This window comes from Dermacentor silvarum, chromosome 4, assembly GCF_013339745.2.
Source record: "Dermacentor silvarum isolate Dsil-2018 chromosome 4, BIME_Dsil_1.4, whole genome shotgun sequence".
Taxonomy (NCBI): domain Eukaryota; kingdom Metazoa; phylum Arthropoda; class Arachnida; order Ixodida; family Ixodidae; genus Dermacentor; species Dermacentor silvarum.
This window is the reverse complement of record NC_051157.2, coordinates 197591975-197614039: the sequence shown is the minus strand read 5'-3', so window position 1 is coordinate 197614039 and position 22065 is coordinate 197591975. Positions and strand designations below refer to the sequence as shown.

General features: G+C 45.5%; 1 protein-coding gene across 1 annotated transcript; it reads right to left on the bottom strand.

Moving 5' to 3' along the window:
* Window positions 1–1785: 1785 nt before the first annotated feature.
* LOC125944898 (uncharacterized) lies at window positions 1786–21648 on the bottom strand. Its single transcript, XM_049666313.1, has 2 exons — window positions 21472–21648; window positions 1786–2076 (listed from the first exon to the last, which is right to left on the bottom strand). The coding sequence occupies exons 1-2, from the start codon at window positions 21637–21639 to the stop codon at window positions 1921–1923; spliced, it is 324 nt and encodes a 107-aa protein (XP_049522270.1). The 5' UTR covers window positions 21640–21648; the 3' UTR covers window positions 1786–1920.
* Window positions 21649–22065: the final 417 nt, after the last annotated feature.

The window sequence follows — 22065 nt, the reverse complement described above, 5'->3', positions numbered from 1 at the left end:
TATAGGGCCGAAATGCCGCGTCTTTCACATTGCTAGCCAGTCGCACCATCGAAGCTGCTGCCTCCTATCAAAATATCGCGAATATAAAGAAAGCGGGCCAATTTTACTGCTAGCCCGATCTGCCGACTAGGCACTAACTTACACGGTCCTCGTGGTGTTTTTTCTCGGAACACTTTCTGAAGCTCTCGCAACAGTCCGCTTTTAATTTTCGCGCCATCTACTTATTCACGAAATCAACTTGTTCTCGGCGTCATGCTTGTAGTACATGGTAATTTCTCACAGAACTTAATGACATTGCTGTCACAGTCGTGCACACGGCCTCTTGAGACGAATGCGAAACCACAGATCAGACGCGGTCGACGCCATTCGTAGATTGCAGCGAGGGATCATTCAGCTGCTGCTTTTTCCCCTGATTGGTTCGCGGCGAAGGATTCCGGTGGCATCGGTGACAAACATTGGACTGTAACCGACAGCTTGAGAGAGGTCCATTTCGGCGGAATTCGCCACCTCCGAGTTTGATTCCGCGCCGCTACAGACGCCGAATGTCCCAGTGTGAACGAGCGTTTACTCTCGCAAAACCGGTTACAGCACGCGCACTTGATCTCGACCTGAGTAGCCAGTTCTATGCACAGTCAACGCTGAGCTGCCAATTTAATGACGAAGTAGCTGATAACAAAGCTATAGAGAGCGACCACTTTCGGGAAGCAGGCGATAAAAAAAAACACCGCATATCCACGGGGTGAATGATGATGAGTGGGCGAAGCTACGGAGGGAATCATCGGTAAACCGTGAATCTCCGTGTAATTCGCCCAGTCTCGCCGCACTAAATCGAACGATTGACTTCCACCAATGACACGCGCCATATGTGACGTCATTCCTATTTTACAACAGCACCCTTCATTATAATTGCACCATCTCCCGCTTAAGGGGACGCTAGCACAAACGCGTTAGAAACGTGCAGTACTCTCTAGTAAGGGGGAGAGGCCACAGCGTCTTACGCAGCCGTTTACACATGCCGAAACGTGCACCGCGTTTGCCGACGCCATCACATGACTGCTGAGAGAGTATAACCCCCGTATTCATAAACGCTCCTCGACTTGAACTTGACTTGCCACCGCCTTCAACGCGTTTCGAACGCGCTGCCCAAGGCGGTGGCAAGTCAAGTCGAGGAGCGTTTATGAATACGGGGGTAAGGCGGAGAGGCCACAGCGTCTTACACCAACTTCTTACACGGGCTGTAACGCGCTAGCACAAACGCGTTAGAAACGCGCAGTCTTTCGTTAATGTTGGGTATTTATTGTCATCGTGGATCGCGTGTCCATGTGCGCTTCGTGTACGCGTTCGCACAAGTTGAGCGGCCGTATGTAACGAATATTGTGATTGTGATTCTGTTTTGTTATTCTCTGTGAATTTATATATTACTGTGTGTGCCAAAGACCGGCAATAAAGAAAAAAAAAAAGCTTCGTGGCGTAGTGGTTAGCGTCGCGCGCTCCGAAGCGAGGGGTCCCTGGTTCGATTCCTCGCTACGGACACATTTTTCGGAATTTTTTTTTCTCATAAAAGTAGACGTGGCTACCTACTACGACGACGACGACTACTACTACTACTACTACATAGTACAGAGGAGGGACAGACCCACACCCTAAGGAGCTTCGCCCCTAAAAGTAAACGACAGCAAGCACCCGGACATGGTCGAGAGCGGGCACGGTTATACTGAACAAAACAAAATCACAATTAATACGTCACAAAATTCAGTCTTGACGAGCTCGAGTGGAAATTGGCGGTAAACTTACTAAGGTTAATTGTCCCAAATATGGGCTTACAAATAGCTATGTACTGAGCAGACAAGCAGGCAGATTTGTGCCCGAAACGACGTGTCGGCCGAGCTCCTTCAGGTACTCGACACTTTCTGGCGGCCATCATGCTGCAGTCCATTCCCGCATCTTGAGGAGCCGATTTCCTGCGCCACCACACTTTTCCTCAGCCAAGTTGAACGAGACGTCATGTGCCAGCCAGCCAACAATGTGCGTGTTGAGGATTTTCAGCTGCTGGCGGGTTATCTTGCTCCTGTACATCTGCGTATCGATCAGCCGTATATTAAGGATTCGGTTCTGCAACAGCATCACTGCAGTACTGAAACAAAGATGACTATCAAATTTGCTTGCTTTTTTCACGCGTAAAAGCGTGCAAGTTGTTGCACTGAACACGGAAGCATATTCAATAATTTATTTTTTATTTTTACTGGCAATACATCAAATACATCAATACTATTATATATATATATATATATATATATATATATATTAAATTTGATCCAAGAGGGCGTTGCTCCGATGCCAACTCATAACTGAATTTGTCAATTCATTCGGTGTCGAAGTGCCTTCGTGTAATTTTATGTCCGTGTATTTGTGTCCCACAGCCCACAAAAATTAAGACCAGCCTGAATCTTTCTGAGGGATTCCTGAGTTTTAGTGTTTCTGTATTATGTCATTCAGTGCTGGAACTAATTTTTTGTGACAATGTTATGCTCTTTTTGAATAAGAACTGCATATGCCATGGACAGATAGTTGTTATAAACTGGTGCTGCTTGCAGAAGGGACTACAGGTATGTTCTTCACAGCCTAGTTCTAAACGAAGGTAATGAAAATGACGGTGCACAACCGTCAGGAGCTAACTTTTTAAACTAAAAGGAGACCTCACGGGCATCAGCCTGTCAAAGTGTTAAGCACTTATACTCGATAAGTTTCCGCCTTGTCTCGGCTAAACGAGTGCGTGATACGCTTGTCATGTCTGAAACAAGCACGACTTAAACACCTCATGTACATTTTGCGATGCAGAAGACAGGCATCATATTTTTTTCGTCTGATGAAGTAAAAATAGCGTAACGAAATGTCTAAAGTCGTAAATATCCGCGTGATGCTGAAAATGCTGTTGTAGAAGTTAATAAAATAAATTTTAAAGTAAGTGGCAGTAGTCGTTAAACAATAATTCCTGATTAGAACTGACCACATGTGCCGGTCTATTTCTCTGAAATCGAAGAAGGCATTTCTAAAAAGATAGAACAAGGCCTAGCATTTCAAACATACTTATGCAATTATTTGGCGTTGTCAGAGCTTTAATATAAAGTGAGTGCCGAATATTTGCTGTGGATAAGGAGAGTGCTAGACAGGAAATAGTGGGACAAGTGCCGACAAGGTGTTCTTACTATTTCAATATGCCTTTACTTTTTTGTTAGCACGTCAGTAACTGCAATAAGTGCGTGCACATACAGCACGAACGCTAGTTTTATAGAAAGATCTTGCTCGACTTGACTACATACTGTTTCGTATTCGCTAAAAAATAGATGAAACAAAATATTTGAAATGAAACAGGAAAATTGCCACAAAAGAGAAAAGCCTTAACGTGTAGTGGTAATATTTTCAGATAGGGTAATTACCGCTCACGCCACTATAGCGCGTGTCTGCCAGTTAACGTTAGCTAGGCTTTTCAGCAAAAAAAACAAGAAAAAAAAAGATTAAAACATTGCAATATATAATCATAAAGCCTACCGTGATTGGGTGCAAGAAGTCTAACGACCGAACACTGCAGGCCTTAAAACTGCATCTTGCAGCGTGTTCTCTAAATCTTTTTTTTTAGATAAATAGCTTGGATAGTGTTAGCTGGGACACCATATATACAGCGATACCCTAATTATACCGTCTACTTGTACTGGCCTTTAAAAGGGCCCTCAATCACTCCTCGGGCTTGGTGAAATAACATAGTCCGCGGGTAGCATACGCTGCTGTGAACATCTCAGCCAAGTTCTGCTGTCGTACGCGGTGGATGGAGCTGGCGAGTGGAGTGGGAAGTCATCTTTCTCTCAAACACGCTCGTTTCAACCGATGTCATGATCCTTACTCTTTTCTGGCTGCTTATTTCGTAATAAAGCGCATTCCCATACGCGGCTGCTATTGGTCGCTGCGGTCGGCTACACCGCGGTCGCCGCGAGTACACCGCCACAAGTCCACTGGCTAAACGCACTGTGGCTCGCTGAGGACAACCGCGTTTGGCTTACGTTTAGCGCGGCGTAGGCACCAAAATCGGAAGTAGCGGCGTATACGTTGACATCCAAAATAAAATTTGAACGGCACTCCACCGTGACATTTCGAAACCGGAGCGCGGTGGCCCCGCCCCACTCCACCGTAGGCTTCGCAGTGCAAGGCATTGAAGAAGAAATGGGAGCACAGCGGAGGCCGTGTTTGATTGCCGATAACTCCGCTTCTGCTGAACGCATTGAAGTACTTTTTGCGGCGAAGTATTTCTGAAATAGCCTATTGTTCCTTCAAATTATTGTCTTCACATCGATAAAAAATGGTTCAGGGCGCTTTAAAGCGTTATACGTTCACAGTGAACTACGTATTGTACTCCAGTAGCTCGCGTACTGTGTGTACATGCAACGTGTTGGAAACCATACCGATCTGCGAAGCCTAGCCACATTATTCTGCTCTTTAGGATCAACTGAAAGGTCGTCACCAAGGTACGTGCACTTAGAGTACATGTAACTTGGTGCACGGGACGACAGAAGAGGTAACAGGATTTCAGCAATGTATGGTGACTTTTGCGATTGAAATGTGCGCAGGATTTCGCTCATCAAGTAAATATATCATGAGCAAAAGCTTTGGAATATGTAGATTTTTGTGTAAAACTTTTCATGTCGAATAATTCTCAATGACGTGTTGCTGATGCACCACATGGCATGTGCCAGCCCTCTGGCCCGGCTACCAAACTTGCTATTCCCTATACCAGCACTGATGAGAGAAGGTGACCGCTGGAATCATAGGCCATACAGACGCACTAGAAACGTTGCACCAGTCATCAGACACTTTCAGCCCCCACCTGTCCTGAGCCGTTTACTTTGCTTACAGCCTTCAGAGTACTCACACAATCTCAAATGGCTAAGCGTACTCGACATGGGATATATATCACGTATTGTCGGTTAGCTACCATACAGGGGAAGGCGGTAAAAGAAGTTACGTTCACGAAACTGTAAGACAAGCTACAAAGCCAAATTCCTGCATTATACTAATATGCAACGTCCAGAAAGCCCTATACGACACAAACACCAGGAAATACGCTCCTTCGAGCGACCAGTTCACGGCGTACGAGAAGTACGCGACTAGGAAAGTAGTAAAACGCGTCATAAAGAAATAAATGTCCCCTCGAGGTCGTCGCACCCACAACGCAAAAGCAAGGCGAAAGACGAACGCAGGAATTCGTGAGGCGGCGTGCGATACCACGTGAAGACACAATGCCCCGCGACCGACAAGACACGCAAGCACTGTGGGAAGAGAGGCCACTCCGCTTCTGTGAGCCTGTCGAAGCCAAAGGGTGAAACCTCGTGCTCGCGAGAGAGCTTTTAGTGGCTTTGAGTAACTAGAATTAGATGAAGTGAAAGTGGGACCATCACGGCCGTGGCGGATAACTGTCACCGTCCACTACGTACCCTTCACCTTCAAGGTCGACACTGGTGCGAATGTGACAGTAATTGCACTCAAGCAGCATGACGCCAACATCATGGGGCCAAACAAGGGGGCAAAATATCCACTGACAGGCCCAGGCTAGGCGGCGATCGCCATGACCTATGGCTTAATTTTTCCCCGGGACAAAAAAGAATGCAAAAAGAAATGCGGCTGTAAGCCCCCACCTTCCGAAGTATAACGGGCATAAATAGCAAAACATAACATAAAATAAAATGGGTACCAATATCCACGAAGCAGTCTTCGTCATCAAAAATTGAAAGAAGCTCTGCTGAGTTGACAAGCCATAAAACATTCAGGATTCTGCAACGCCCTCCCGAGTAGGCTGGAACACGTACCCTAGTGACGAAATCTCTGACTGATGTGGCGTTACCCCAAGCTAACATCGCGGTTGGAATCATGAAGACAGAGTGCCCCATCAAAGGTAAGAACAACGCCAAATCTTACTTAATCGCGTATCTATGCGTATGCAACTTCCATTTATACCACTTGTGAAGCGGGAGCTAAAAATATTTGCTGAGGTTTAACTCTTGTAAACCTAGCCATCGCGAGCGAAAGGTATCTTTGATTGGTTTCGCAAAAACTACGCACGCACTGTTTCTATAATGTCCGCTTGCACATTTGGTAAGCTTCTCTATAACGTGGTAATCTGGCCTTCCTTTGCTGCGGTGTTTCAGCACCCAACTTTGCCTTCGCTTGAGATTTCGCAGCCTGCCATCTAGCTATATCTATTGAATGATCGTATTCAGCCTGTCGCTTGCGCTGAAGTGCACGCACAGGCGGCCCAACCGGCATGGCAAGTCGGAGCGACCAAGCGCCTGCTAAGCAGCCGTTAAGGTGGCGGTGCCACGTCCGGGCGGTACGAGCCCCCCGTTTTCAGTACTTTTGGAGCAACCGTGACGGCTCTTCTACTTAGGATATAAAGTTGTCGTGCATACCATAAAAAATCTTAACTCTTGTAGATTCCAACTATATGTTTTCTAAAGAAATTGATTAATGTGATGTAGAAATAAATGTTCAAGAACAAGCATGAGATACATGGTTTTTGCGAACTGTGTCTCAGTTGTGACTATATTTAGAAGAAACTGCCGCATTTACTGCATTGTGGCTTGCTCTGTAGCTTTAGGACACATTTATCTACTTCCTAGACGCAGCAAAATAGTGCTGAATTTTTACTTTTTGCATAATTTGCTTTTGAAGTTTGCCAACATATCGCAACTTCTGTTGAAAACAGCCAGGCAACTACAAGCTCAAGGTAGCTAAATTTTGGATAAATTAGAGTTCAAGGAATGCCCATTTAGGATGCAAAATTTCATTCATGTAGCTTTATTAGTTTTAAATCGCAGCTTTGTAGCTCTAGTACCTTCCCGCAAAAATGGGCAGAAGTAGAACCAGAATTCTAAAGATTGCTTAATTTTCGTCGCAATATTAGGAAAACAAATAAAGGTGCAGGAATAAAATAAAGTCCAAGGGTGATAACATCGTTCCCACGCCGCATGCTGTATATGCGACTGAAAGCGTGCAGCGGTGAGCCCAATCGTGGGCGCGGCGGCAATGCCAAGATGCATCGCTCAAATCCGTTCTTGTTCGCCATCCAGGTTACGCTTGGTGTGCTGCTGACTTCAACCGGACCTTCCTCAGAGAATTCATCGATAGAATTGTTCCGCCTGCCTGTGATCCCGGGCCATGACTGGCCTTATCATCGGGCACCAGATGGTGCCAGCGGCTACGCCCTCTCGACCAGTGCAACTCTATCAGACAAGGCCATGACGTCACGGGACTCCTATTTAAGCAACCGTTTCTGCGAGGGACCCTTCAGTGGGCGCGGCGGCAATGCCAAGATGCATCGCTCAAATCCGTTCTTGTTCGCCATCCAGGTTACGCTTGATGTGCTGCTGGCTTCAACCGGACCTTCCTCAGAGAATTCATCGATAGAATTGTTCCGCCTTCCTGTGATCCCGGGACATGACTGGCCTTATCATCGGGCACCAGATGGCAGTGGCGTAGCCAGAAATTTTGTTCGGGGGGGGCTCAGGTTGCAGCGCGGCCTCCTCCTTATAGAATTTGTCGAGGGATCAAATGCATGAATAATAACTGCATTGTCAATTCCGTTGTATATTAGATGCTGCAAACGAATTATTGAACGCTATGCACTGTCCATTAAAATATGTATGTTGTCATAAAAGAATAAATTCATATGCCCTAAAAATTGTGGCAGAAATATCTGATATCAATGCTTCCGCGTTTTTTTTGTCTAATTAATAAGTAAAGAAAACATCACATGAACTTTAGAACTATTGACCCTTTTCGGGGAGCAGTGTGCTTTAGAGAAACGAGATGGCGCTCACGGCGGCGCGCCATACCTCTCCTCAGCGACCGCGCACGAATACGAAACCATTACCGCTTCTACCTTGCTTCTATGCGATCAGCTGTCGAAAATGCAATTGAGTTTTCGCTAACACACTGTGCTCCAATCATGCTAGATTGAATAATGTGGATTGAAGACGTGTGCAGTAGTTGGCTGCAAAAATAGTGACTGGCATGTTAAGGAATAGAATGAATCTGTATGGCGAAGTTCGCGGACCGCTGCTGCAACTGTCCGAACGTGTTACCGGCACTTCGTGATGTACGGCTTTCCTCGAGGATACAGAAATTTGCTCATCCGCCAGCCTTGTATCGCTAACCTTCAAAGAAAGGGCTTCATCCCCATAACGTCGGCAAGAATGAGTACCACTCGTTAAACAATGACAAAGGGAGTAGCACCGCTTCCTGTCATATTAAGTTTCGCGCACGTTATCTATACACATCTGTCCAAATGGCAGGAAAACTTACGCCCACTTTATCGCCGACGTATCAAGAATAAGTGAATACTCACACTTGAATATATGTGCACTGTATACACGCAATAAATGACGGACTACACCTATAGCGCACTAATGGTCGAAGGTGAATGTTTCGTGGTGGTCCACAAGAGTAAACAAGTTACTAGCTGTAATATATATTTGCTACAAGGTATTACAATGTACAAAACCGCTACGTTTGAAGCCTTGTGCGCAGAAAGAACAAATCTATCGGATCCGGAACTGAGCACACCCGCGAGTGATTAGGCAGAAAATAATCAGATAGGAACTTCACTGAGTCAGAAACTGACAAGCCACTGCTTCAAAATATTTGCCTAATAAAGAACAAAGAGCAAAACACACTAATCCTGACTGAATATATAATCGGACAGCTTGGAATTCATATTTAGCCCCGCTTTTAGAACAAGCACCATATACGCTGATTATGCCATTATGTTGTCATATAAGCATTATGTTGCCTAACCTAATCAGCTCCGAAAGCGCTCTTGCATGTTCTCTGAAGCTGTGATCAAAGCTTCGTGTCGTCCATCTAGTCACCGTCCATGATATCTCCGAAAACAGATGTTTTCTAAGCCGCGCCGGCGTCATACACTTCCATTGTAAACAAGGAGGCAATGGAGGCAGTTGAGGCAAGCAATGGACGCGTCACCACGTGATCAAATGTGGCAGCACCCACGGGATTGCCGCGAAAAGGGTCAATACCAGTTCGAAACCAGCAAAGCAGTGCATGCAGCTTATATGAAAAACGTAAAGGCCATGAAATGAATAAGTTGAGGACAAACATTTTGATGAATCTTTGTCATTCAGTAACCTTGTTTACATTTTTCTACATATGCAACGGCCAGGAAGAAACCTCAATGACGCTATCCCTCGTTGCAATCGATAGCGCACTAGCAGCTGTAATTCGTCGTGTATTGTAATTACACCGAGATAATACTCGCAGCAGTGAGTACAAATAAGAAGTGGGAGTTCTGCAAAATATGTATTAGAAATTGCGAAGATAGAATGGAATATTCAAATGCGAAGATACAACTCGCTAAAGGGCAAAAAAGAGTCGCTGGAAACAAAGTTCACTGCTTGTATACACAAAACCAATAAGATATTTAAAAATACGTATGAGTCTCCAATAAATCTACGTATTTAAGCAAACGTTAGTGTATATAATTCGTCAAATAAGACAAATAAATATGTTGCGCAGTCACAGATAGTAAACTTTGCGCACAGAAAGACAGATGATCTAGGCAAGAACATAACTATGATCGCAGAAATCGTGATATGTACTTGGGCCATGCAGCGGTCGCGACAGCGCCATGTGGGTAGAATAATAGAGGAATAATGCATAAATCAGTACGAAAATGTTTAATTTAACTGTCTGCACAACGCCAACAATTATTCTGCACCCAAAATTAAAGGAGGGTATTCCTTCGTTTCAAAAAAGAAATAAAAGCAGGTAGCTGAAAATGAAAGAAAAGGACAAGCGAAGGCCACAGATGATGCGGCAAGTTGAACTACCCAATATCCGAGTGTGTTTTTGGCGAACGCCGCGTGGGCCGGGCTTTCAATGAGCAAGGTCGGTCATAATTGGTTATTGGTATTCTCGTAATTTTTGTATTCGCGTGATAATTGTGATCATGATGCTAACTGCTAGAATAAACGGCGAAAATTTCTGCGGTTTTAAAAGCTAATGAACGGTCACACGTTTTCATAATTAAGAACTTATGGACCTGAAGGAACAGTGCTTTTTACTTGCATTGATTTTTGCTGCTTCGCTATCTAAAGGACGAACTTCTCTCGGCGGGAAAGTTGAGCGAAGCGGTCAATGACTTCAGACACGTTGATGCCGACGTCTCTGTGGCTGTATAGAAGCGCCAGCCTAACCATGCGTTCCACAGACATTGTAGAGCGCAAGTAGTTTTTTAGTAAACTCTTGTTAAAAAAATATTCTCTCTGCGCTGGCAGTGGTCACTGGAAGGGTGACTAGAAGCTGCAGCAGTATTCACACATTTACGTAGAACCTGCTGTCGCAATGAGAGATGAGCATCTATTCCGGTGCTAAAACCTAAAACAATCCCTTGATGTCGTTGGCATACTTGTTTAGGTACCTTGCAGAAACAGTAGGCTGTTCGATTCCAGCGATGTCCGTCGTTTCGTCAGGAAGTATGGAGAAGCAGCCTGCTTTTGAATCTAGGCTTTCTTTGATAATGTCACCATAAATTTCTATAACTTGGTTTTGTGCGTCCGGGCTTAAATACGAGGCATTACTGGCGCAACTTTCCAAATGGTTCTTCAGATATGTATCTCCACAATCAGCTCGCATGCGAAGAAGCACTCTGAAAATGCCTGTATTTTCAGCAGGGGCATTGCTTATATCCATAGGGCCCCTGTCCCTGTGGCCACGGAGAGCCAGACCTTGTCGCCCGCAAAAAAAAAAAAAAAAAAAAAATCGCAATAGTAGGCCATTTACTTTCTTCTGTTTTCTCGTAATTTACTTTGCCTAGCCTGGTCCAGCTGATCAATCACATTGGGCACGCTTCCTGAAAATGTTTGGAGAAAATTATCAGCTGCTAGCTGACGGTCACGGGGATATTTAGTATTTTCGTGTGTGTGGGAGATTGCAAGCGCGCGCTTCCATTTATGGAACGGCTTGGACACGAGCGTTTTGGTGCGCGCATGTTGGCCCAAGTTTATAAGAAAATTAACCCCATAAAGTTCTAGAATTGAAAATCTTTTAAAGCATGCCTTTGGAAATGTCAGCGCACCTTTCGCGTCAAAAGTTTATGAGAACTTTATACCCATAAAGTTCCGTAATTGAAATCCATGCGCTCCGTATATTCCGCGGCCGCTGCGAGGTGCCGCAACGCGCCCGCTCGCTATCGAAAAGCCGATGAAAGCTTGTGCTTGGATGGGGCTCCTTGCGTTACGTGACTCCAGGTGCAAGGACGTTGTCACGAAATCCAGCCCGAGTTCGCAATGTTCGTGCCGAAATGTCTTTTCGAGCCTGAAAAAGACATTGTAGACAAAATCCAGAATGATTGCAGGCGTCGGTGGTAGTTTTGGTCGGTGGTGCATGCCCGCACGGAAAAATTTCGGGGAGGGGCTGAAGCCCCATCAGCCCCCCCCCCCCCCCCCCCCTGGCTACGCGCCTGCCAGATGGTGCCAGCGGCTATGTCCTCTCGACCGGTGCCAACTCTATCAGACAAGGCCATGACGTCACGGGACTCCTATTTAGGCAACCGTTTCTGCGAGGAACCCTTCAGTGGGCGCGGCGGCAATGCCACGATGCATCGCTCAAATCCGTTCTTGTTCGCCATCCAGGTGAGGAAGCGCTTCGGCAAATCCTTTCGTAGCAGTAATGTCTGCCTGGTTTTGCTGCCGTGCCCACACCCTTTGCTTGAATGGTTCTGTGATTTGTCGGCTTCCTTGCGGTTCTTGTTGCTGCTGGCAGGGGATGTCGAGACTAACTCTGGGCCCGGTGACATTACGATTGAAGAGAAGCTCAAAATGATTGCAAAAGACATCCAGGAGATAAAGAATGAAAAAAATGATGACCAATCAAAAGCTATCAGCGATAGATAAAAAGCTGGAAAAAGTTGGCAAAATGGAAAAGCAGGTCTTGAAATGCGTGGAAAGGATTAACAAACTCGATCATCTGGTTGTGTCCTTGACTAAAAAAGTCGATGAATTAGATAACAGAGGCCGCAGGTCTAATCTTGTAGTATACGGTGTGAAGGAACTAGGAAATGAGGGGCACCAAGATCTACTCGATGCTGTTGAGAAAACAATCTTTGGAGATAAGCTAGGAATAAAAACCGCTGGCATCGAAAGAATCCACCGTCTTGGGCGAAAGCAAGCTGACAGTCCCGAACACAGGCCTGTCATTCTGAAGTTATTTGACTACCGGGATAAAGCCAACATACTTAGTAATTGCAAAAAGCTCAAGGGAACGGAATATTCAATTAGCGAGGATTTTTCGCCCGCAGTAAGAGAAATTAGAAAGAAGCTATGGGAAAGAACGAAAGTGCATCGAAACCAGAAAGATAGTTTTTCTGTCTTGCGATAAAGTCAAAATAAATAATCGCCTCTACACCTGGGATGACCAAACCAATGACATAGTGGAAGTTACGAAAAACGAAAGCATGGACAACGGACCAGCCAAGCGAACTCGAAACCGCTGTCGGCCCTAGTTGTTGTCAATGTTAATGCGCGCAGCCTTTTGAACAAAATCGAACAGTTGTAGGCGACTGCAATCGCTCTTGAACCTGACATTATCTGCGTGACAGAGACATGGTTACATGCTGATAGTGGAAACCATGAAGTGGCTCCACCGGGCTACTCCGTCGTCCGAAAAGATAGGGCAACCTAGAGGTAGTGGTGTTGCTTTGTTCCTACGCCAATGTATAAATTACTCATCGATGCCGGATGTCCCAGGTGGGGAGGCGGTCTGGTGTAGGATTCAGTTGGGCCAGAGCCACGTCTGTGTTGGCGCAGTGTACAGACCCCCCCCCTCCCCCCTCCCAAGCTGACGTATCGTATCTTCAGCAGCTTCTAGAGTACATGCATGAACACATGGTGGGGAACGCCATAATAATGGGAGGGGTCTTTAATCTCCCAGATATTAACTGGAGCTCTCTGAGTGCAACCACTGTAACAAACAATATCATGCTGAATATTTATTCTGTTTACCTTTAACCTGACCCAAATAGTTTTCAAGCCTACCCGTGTACAGGGCGCTTCAAGCTCTATCTTAGATCTTATCTTCATAAGCGATTTCTTTTTGAAAGGAAAAAATAACGTCGATATTCTTGAAGCATTATCTGATCATGACATGGTTCTTTGAACGCTAACTATTCCACATCAAATCCGCCATAGTTGTGCTAAAAAGCGCGTATACGCATTCAATAAAGCAGATGATGATGCTATTATGACCTACCTAGCCCACGAGTACTATGACTTCCACGAGCTAGTCACTGACGGAGCGGCTGGCATTGATGAAATTTGGTTACTGTTCAAGACACATGTTATGCGCTGCTTGAGGTAATTTGTCCCACAAATACAAAAGAACACTAATAAGCAGAACCCATGGATAACACGCGAAATAAATCATTTAAAACGCAGAATAAAAAGGTTGAGGAACTCTAACAAATTAGGCCCAGTCTCAGACTTCTGCGAAAAAATAAACTCGTTAAACAGACAGCTAAAAGAAAAAAACATAAGCAGGAAAACAGCGCTTCTGCAGTACAACGCTCAGCAATTTTATTTATCAAGGAATCACCCCAGAAATTCTGGCGTTACGTCGGGCACAAAGATAACCCTCCTAAACCATTATCGCCGACCGAAGAAAAGCAACAAGCAGACGCGTTTAACGCATTCTTCCATTCTGTATTTGCCCCGGACAATGGTATTACGCATGCTTACAGGCCAGATAATATGGAGCAAAACGAGGCGCTGAGCGCACCAGTCGTAACTGAAGCAGGTGTTCTCTCACTATTACTAAATTTAGACGATAGAAAGTGTAATGGTCCAGATGGAATCCCAAACTGCTTCCTGAAACGCTATGCCGAGCCTCTAAGCAATTACTTGTGCCTTGTGTACAATAAATCAATCTCTGAACAATGCCTTCCGGCAGAATGGAAGATTGCAAAAATAGTGCCAGTCCATAAATCGGGTGATACCTCTTGTCAATCAAATTATAGGACCTATTCCTTTCACATGTACTTGCTGTAAAATCCTGGAACATATTATCTTAAAATCCGTTACAGAGTTCGTTGAGGCAAATAATATTCTCCATCCCTACAGCATGGCTTCAGGAGTGGTCGGTCTACAGTTACGCAACTTGTTGAGATCCTACACGATTTCGCCAAAGCAATTAACGACCAAATACAAATAGATGTAATTTACCTTGACTTCTCTAAGGCTTTTGACCGTGTTTGCCGTGCTAAACTGCTTTTAAAGCTTAAACTTAATACTAGGAGATGGGCCAATTTTTCGTTGGATTAACTGTTACTTATCTGATCGTCGCCAGTTTGTCCAGTTAGGCGCCCTCACTTCTGAAGTTATGCCAGTCGTTTCTGGTGTACCCTAGGGTTCCGTTCTGGCCCCTATCCTGTTCCTTCTGTTCATAAACGACATAACTAGTCAGGTGGAATCCAAGATTAGGTTATTTGCAGATGACTGCGTGTTGTACAGAGAAGTATTAAGCCGACAAGATCAAATTAGTCTTAACAAGGATTTTGCTTTCATAGCCCAATGGTGTGAGAACTGGCAAATGGTCATCAACTTTGATAAAACAGTTTCAATGTCGGTAACAAAAAATAAATCCAAACTTAGTTTTCCGTACGGCTATGATGTATCATCCTTAACACTGTCACTCAGTATAAATACTTGGGCGTCGTCAGATCTAGGATGGTCGGCTCATGTAGAGCACGTGGCAAGCAAAGCGATGCGAAAGCTTATGTTTCTAAAGCGGGCTTTGCGATACTCTACGAAGGAAGCCAAGCTCTTGGCTTATGTGACGTTCGTACGCCCTATCTTAGAATATGCGAGTGTGGCGTGGTTTCCGTTCGCGCAAAATCAAATAACTACGCTTGAGGCTGTCCAGCGAAAAGCGGCGCGTTTTATCTGTAATAGATACAGATGCACCGACTCGCCTACGCAAATGCTGTCCGAGATCGGCCTTCATACACTAACCAGTCGTGCGATGCTGTACCGACTCAAATTTTTGTATCTCATCCTGCATAATAAGGTTAAAGTTGATCCTGACACCTACGCTTCATACAATACGTCTAGAGAAACCCGTCATAAGCATCAGCTTACACTCCAAGAATATTTCTGCGCTAACAATACATTTAGTTATTCGTTCTTCCCGCGAGCTATTCGTGACTGGAATGCTTTAGCACCGACGGTGGTCGCACAGCCTACCGTTGACAAATTTGTTGAACTTGCTGGCCAAACTCTGCTGTCAGCAACGAGTAAGTGATTCTATCATTACTGTATTTATCATTGTTTTACTTACCAGGTAAATTGGAAATCTGGGACGTGATATTGTGGATGATATTAATTTTTATATCTCATGTGCCTTTTCTTTTTTGCAGTACATAGTATGTAACTGAAATAAGTTGATTATGTGTTGTCATTTTACCCTACTCACTGCTGTTATCATAGGTTCGTTACCTTTATCATATTCTGTGTAGTTACCCTATTGTATACTTATGTGAATGCCTGTTCCACAATGTATACAAACCCTTGTAACCCACTCCTGTAAAAATCCCGGATGGGATTGACAGTATCACGAAATAAATAAAAAATCGCGCACAAGGGAAGAAAGCGGGAAGGCAGCGCGGGAGGGATGAGGGGGGGGTGTTCTACTTCGGTAGCCACTGCGTAGTTTTCGCAGCGGCACGCGCCGTATCTTGAAAACTATCGGCAGAATAGAAGACTTCAGGGTCGGTCGACTCGCGGTCGGCCTGCCGCCGCTTGCGTTGTGTGCTCCGTCCTTCTCGCCAGGCGCTCGGCAACTCGATCACGAAACCTCACACAACGCGTAGCAACTGCCAGAAGAGGTCAACCCAGTGCGCTTCGCCTACCCTCGTCCTCTGGGAAGCTTTGCCTCAATTATCCTTCCCCGCTTCGCTAAACGCTACCTAGACATTTCGCTAGGTGGCGTTGGTTTGCCGCACACTCCGAAGAAAGCTATAGAAAGACGACTGGAAAACAGCGAATTAGGATTTGATTTATCCTACATGCGTAATGGACAAATGGTGCAACAGAAGGTCCCTCGACTTATGTACGCAGACGACATAGTGCTACTAGCGGACAGTGCAAAAGATATACAGATACTTGCGATTATATGTGGCAACGCAGCGACAAATCTATGCCTTAAGTTTAGCACAGAGAAATGAGGAAATATGATGTTCAATGAAGAGACGAGTAATTACGTGGTGTCAGTTCAACAGCACGTCATACCCATAGTCAAGTAATATTAGTACATCGGTGTATACATAAACGAAGAAAATAATTACTCAAGCAACCACTAAGATAATCTGAAAATAAAGGGGAAGCGGAATGCAGCAATAATGAAACACAGAGCACTGTGGGGCCTCACTAAGTATGAGATGGCGTGTGTAATCTGAAAAGAGGTAATGGTGTCAGCGCTAACCTTCGCAAATGCCATTCTATGCTTACAGTCGGATATCTTTTTGGTGTTGGAAGTTAACTCAAGATCAGTAGGCCGGTTGGCTTTGGAAGCCCGCGGTAATACCACAAATGAGGCAGTGCAGGGTGACGTGGGTTGGGCCTCTTTTGAAGTCCGAGAAGCACAGAGCAAAATTAGTTTTCAAGAAAGGTTCAGGAACATGGATGAAAATAAGTGGGCGGCTAAAGTGCACAGGTATCTGTGCCTGAAAAGCCTGGACATAGAATGGAGTAAGAGGTCACGGAAGTTGGGAACCACGTACAGGATAATTGAATCTGTAAATAGACAACCAGGAGTCATCAGAAGGAAAGTGAGAGAAATAGAGGCAGTGAATGGGATGCAAGGAACGGAATGAAAAACGAGCATGGAGATTTACAAGAACAAGAAGAAATTAAAAGGGATAATCTGTACGATAACACCAAAGGTTCGAGCCGGTTGAGGCTCGAGGCGGTTGCCTATGGACCAAAACATACCGCATGAAAAATATTCGGCACTCAATGAGGCATGTGTAGGCTGCACTAAAGATCGGGAAAAAATCAGCACAACCTAATTGAACGCGAAGGGATTCACCTCGCGAGAACTGTAAGTAACGTACGACTTCCAGAAGCGCCTGGGTTTAAAGTGGAAGGAAACATCAACAGATCAGCCGTAGAGATAAGCAAGAGGCGATTAAAGTAGTGCTGGAAAAAAAAAGCGGGGAAAATATTGATGCGACCTGATCTTTTTAAAATCATAGCTAGCGGTACAAGGTAAATTTTGAGAGAAGAAAGATTAATGAGAGGTATGCAAAAATGCTAGACAAAGAACATGTACAGTATACCTGATTGAATCAAGCAGGCTAGGTGTCTATTTGTCAATTTCAAAGAGGATGCGATTAAATCATCTTCAATCATTATTTCTGCGCTCCCCTTCGTACTTTCCCCGGCGCGCGATTCTCTCTTACACCTCAAGGCGCCTTACTCCTCCGCTTCCTTCGCGGCTTCACACCGCCTCTCGTCAGCGGCTTCACACTACCCCTCGATGGCCCTCGGTGCGCCTAGCCATTTACGCTTCAGCGTAAGAGCATTGAGCACATGGGTACCACCCAGAGGGTAAAACAAGAAACCGAATGGTGTTTTCTGCTAGTCGTCGCTCGGAAAAAAGGAGGATGTGCTCCGCACCTACATTGACAGTGGTCAGCTTTATCAGCAGGTCATTAGTGAAGGAGTGATTATGGCTATAGCCTACTAGTACCTCGCAAAACTAGAATATGGAACAGTTTTGATTGTCTATATGCAGGAGCAGTCTACTGGCAGGGTCACTTGGCCAAAAACTCTCGCGCATACACAACTTTTATCACACCAGTAGGGAGGCTCCAGTTCTTGACACTTCCCTTTGGAATCTCCACGGCACCAGAGTTCTACGAACGCGGGATGCTCCGCGTGCTGGAAGGGCTAGCCGGTATGAGTTGTCTGCCAGGCATCATTGTCTCAGAAAAGACAATGGAAGAACGCGATGCCAATTTACGGCGTTTGCTAAAGAGGCTGGAAGATACAGGCGTTACCCTTGGAAGTGACAAGTGCCCATTTTGTCACACCGAAGTCGCATTCCATGGGCATGTTATTTCTGCAGCAGATGACAGCCCCAACCCGGGCAAGGTCAGGCCCATCAAACAACCTGACCCACTCACTGCCTGATGTGGCGCAAGTCAGGTCCTCATTGGGCTCCGCACACCATCTGGCAAAATTTTTCCCAGGCTTAGCCGACTTGACAAAGCCTTTCAGAGACTTGTTACGCGAAGTTGCTGAATGGCATGGGGTTCGGCTTAGAAAAGAAATATTTGGCAAAATCAAGGAAGATTTAAGCAGGACGCCAATCCGCACCCACTACGATGCTCGACTGCTTCACACAGTAACCGTGGACGTATCTTCATACGGTCTCCGGGTAGCAATACTACAGCAGTCACAAGAAAGGCTCATATCAGTACCATATGCATCGCAGTTCCTCTTAGAGTGAACAACGTTGTGCCCAAACTGAAAAGGAGGTACCGGAAATCACGTGGGCTTGTGAACAATTTCAAGCCAAAACCTGCTAGGATTCTTCAGTGCCACAACAGTGCCGGCATGGCGATACTGAGCGACCACGCGCCTGCTAAGCAGCCGTTAAGGTGGCGGTAACATACCACAAGCCCCTAGTAGCGCTACTGACGACTTAAGCCCTCGCACTCAAGGTTTCAGGATGCGTCTTCGACAGTGCGACTACACCATCTCCCACACTTCAGTCAACAAGTTGCACACAGCTGACCCTTTTTTCGCGCAAGCCATCAGGGAAGCCAGTTGACGATGACGAAGGAAGAAATCTCGAGACTACAATGCGCGTGTTTGCAGAATGAACATTTGAGCAGATCCCTGCTTCGAACAAAATGCTTTACAAAATTAGGGCAAATGCCAAGACAGATGAAACATCCTACAGAGTATTCTCCTTCTGGACCACCCCAGGGCCGACTTGCTTCGGCTGGAACCTGACCTGAAGCGCTACTATGAGGTGGTGAGCGAGGTTTACCTCGTCAGTAACCTGCTTTTCAAAAGTGGCAGAATGCTCCTGCCTGACCTAATGTAGAAGTTCTCGAGAAATCGCGTGGTGGCCACTGGGGCACAATGAGATGCAGAGCAAGGACAAGAGAGGGTATATGGAGGCCAATCACAGAGCAGCACGCAGAAGACCACGCGGAAAGATGTCCAACTTGCCAATAGCACAGAAGGCCAAGAACACATCACCAGCTTCTAATTCCACTGCCGGCTAGCCCATGAGATACAGTGGGCATTGATTTCGTCTTGTTGGAAGCGAAAAAGCACGTCGTACTTTCCGACTACTCCGGATTCTGCAATGTAGAAGAGCTGAAAAGGACAACCACTAAAATATCAATCGAGTATTGAAGGCAATTCGGTCTCCCGAGAACAATAGAGACAGACAATAGCTCGCACTTCACGTCTGCGGAGTTCAAACAACTTTTAGGTTGTTGGGGAGCCGCACACAGACCGTCAAACCCCTACTATGCGTAGAATAACTGTATAACGGAGAGGGATGTGCAGGCAGCAAAGTAGCGTTTGATGAAGTCATCCAGTGAAGATGAAGCCCTGCTTGCCGATAGGGCTGCACCAGGCGTCAAAAGGTTTTCTACACGAGTGTTTTGGGGCCATCGCCTGCACAGGACTGTACCAACCACACCAAGATTTCCACGAAAAGGAATGATAGCGCGTTTAGCCAACAGAAACAAGAGCGCAGAGTGCGCGCACAAAGGACATATGACACCAGACACGGAATAGTCCACGTATCGCGCCTGGTTCAGCTGAATGTACAGATACATTGAACTGGAGCTACGTCACATGGCGTAGTAAGACAGCCAGAACCGCAACCGAGGGCCTATGCAGTCGTCATTATCATAATGAGCCTATTTTGATGTCCACTGCAGGATGAAGCCCTCGCAGAGCGATCTTCAATCATCCCTGCCTTGCGCTAGCTGATTCCAAGTTGCTCCTTCAACTTTCCTAATCTCATCACCCCAGTTAATTTTCTGCCGTTCAAGACTGCGCTTCTTTTCCCTTGGTAACCATTCTGTAACTGGAATGGCCCACCGAATATCTACCGTACGCATTAGATGGCCTGCCCAGGTCCATCTTTTCTCTGTTAATGCCCAACAGAATATCGGCTGACCCCCGTTTGCTCTCTGATCCACACCGCTATCTACCTGTCTCCTAACGTTACGCCTAATATTTTTCTTTCTTTCGCCCTTTGTGTAATCTTCAACTTGACCTCGAGCTTCATTGTTGACTCTAGACAGACTCTAGAGGGTGACTGGCGATCATGAGTCCCTGTTTCCTTGCCAGGCTGTTAATAATAACATCACATTTGTCTTCTGCGTATTGATGTTCAACCCAACTCTTTCACTTTCTCGGTGAAGGGCCGCAATCATTTGTTGCAATTCATCTGGAGTGTTGCTGAGCAAGTCAATGTCATTTGCAAACCAAAGGTTGCTGAGATAGGTAGCGTGGCTGCTCTGGTACTGCGGAGGTCATTATGGAATTGTTCTGCGGCTTTTACTATATGATCGACATTACTGATGACATACCCTGCTTATCTTTCACTGCATACATATTGATTTTGCATTGTCCTATGCCAAGTTTCCCTCTCACTGATTTCTTAGTGCGGCCGTATTTTATAAAATACGGCCGCACTAAGAAATCAGTGAGAGGGAAAAAAATTTAGGAAACAGTATACTGTTTCCTAAATTTTTACTAGTTATAATTTCGAATGACCCTTACTTTCTTGTTGTTGATGAGTTTTGACAGTTGAGCGAATTCTACCTGTTCTCTTGAGTTAGACATTTCCATGCCTTTGTAGTACAAACGGACGAAGGACCAACAAGACGTACGGCGAGACACCTGCAGCTTCTGCCGAACTTGATCATCACAAGGAGTGGACTCGTTTGCAGGAGAGGAGGATGCCTGTAACTGTGAACCCTAACCTCTTAAGAAAGGGAGGTAGTGTGAGCGTCACCGAGCGCAGAACGCTAAGCGGCAAGCAAGCCAAGCGCAACGCCGAGAAGACCCCACCTTCCCTGAAACGGCCAGCAGAGGCGCACCACCTTGCGCCTTCGCACTCACAAGCCAGCCTAACAATGTACCAACTGAGTGCGTTCATTACTCGTTACAGGCACCGACTACTACAGATAACTTTGTCGCTGCGGTCAGACAATTAACAAGGCGCACCGAAAATGGGAACAAATCTAGGCGTGTCACTATATATGTGACTGCCGCTTCGGCTTCTACCAACTTATTACTGATCATATACACATGAAAACCAGCGATTTGAATATATATATATATTTATATATATACACGTGTTTATAAATGAGTCCGTCACCTTGTCCGCAATTGAAAGGGACGTCTCAAACGAAGTCACTCCTTCGAATCCACGGACAGAGTAGTTTGCAAAGTTGCAGCAGCCGTCCGCAAAGTACTTAAAGCGGGCGCCCATTGGATCGTGTTTGTACACACCTCGCCAGCACTCCTGCGAAAGAAATGAGGGCATTAGGATAAGTTTTAGGCTGTGAATAAACACGCGTGCCGTCAGTTTTGGTATAAGTATACCACTGTTTGTATTGCCATCTTTAGTTGCTGGGTGGTTTAGTCGTTTTTTTAACAGATGAACGCACTTGTGACGACCATTTCTGTCTAGGAAGGTTTTAAACTGTACTCCCGCTTATTTTATTGCGCACCCTTTATGAATATTTTTAGTCAAAAGGATCTACTTAAATACGAGTGTATTGGCCATCAACAATTGCTACGTTGGTCCCGGACATTCTCTTAGTATGATGAGGGAGCGCGGTGAACCACGAGAAGCAACGAAATTCCAAGGACGCAACATTCCTTTATTTGTTAGGGCATCATTGATGTCACTAACTGATCAGCGCTACGTATAGGTCATATTATTCTAAGAAACTATAGCGCCTGGTAA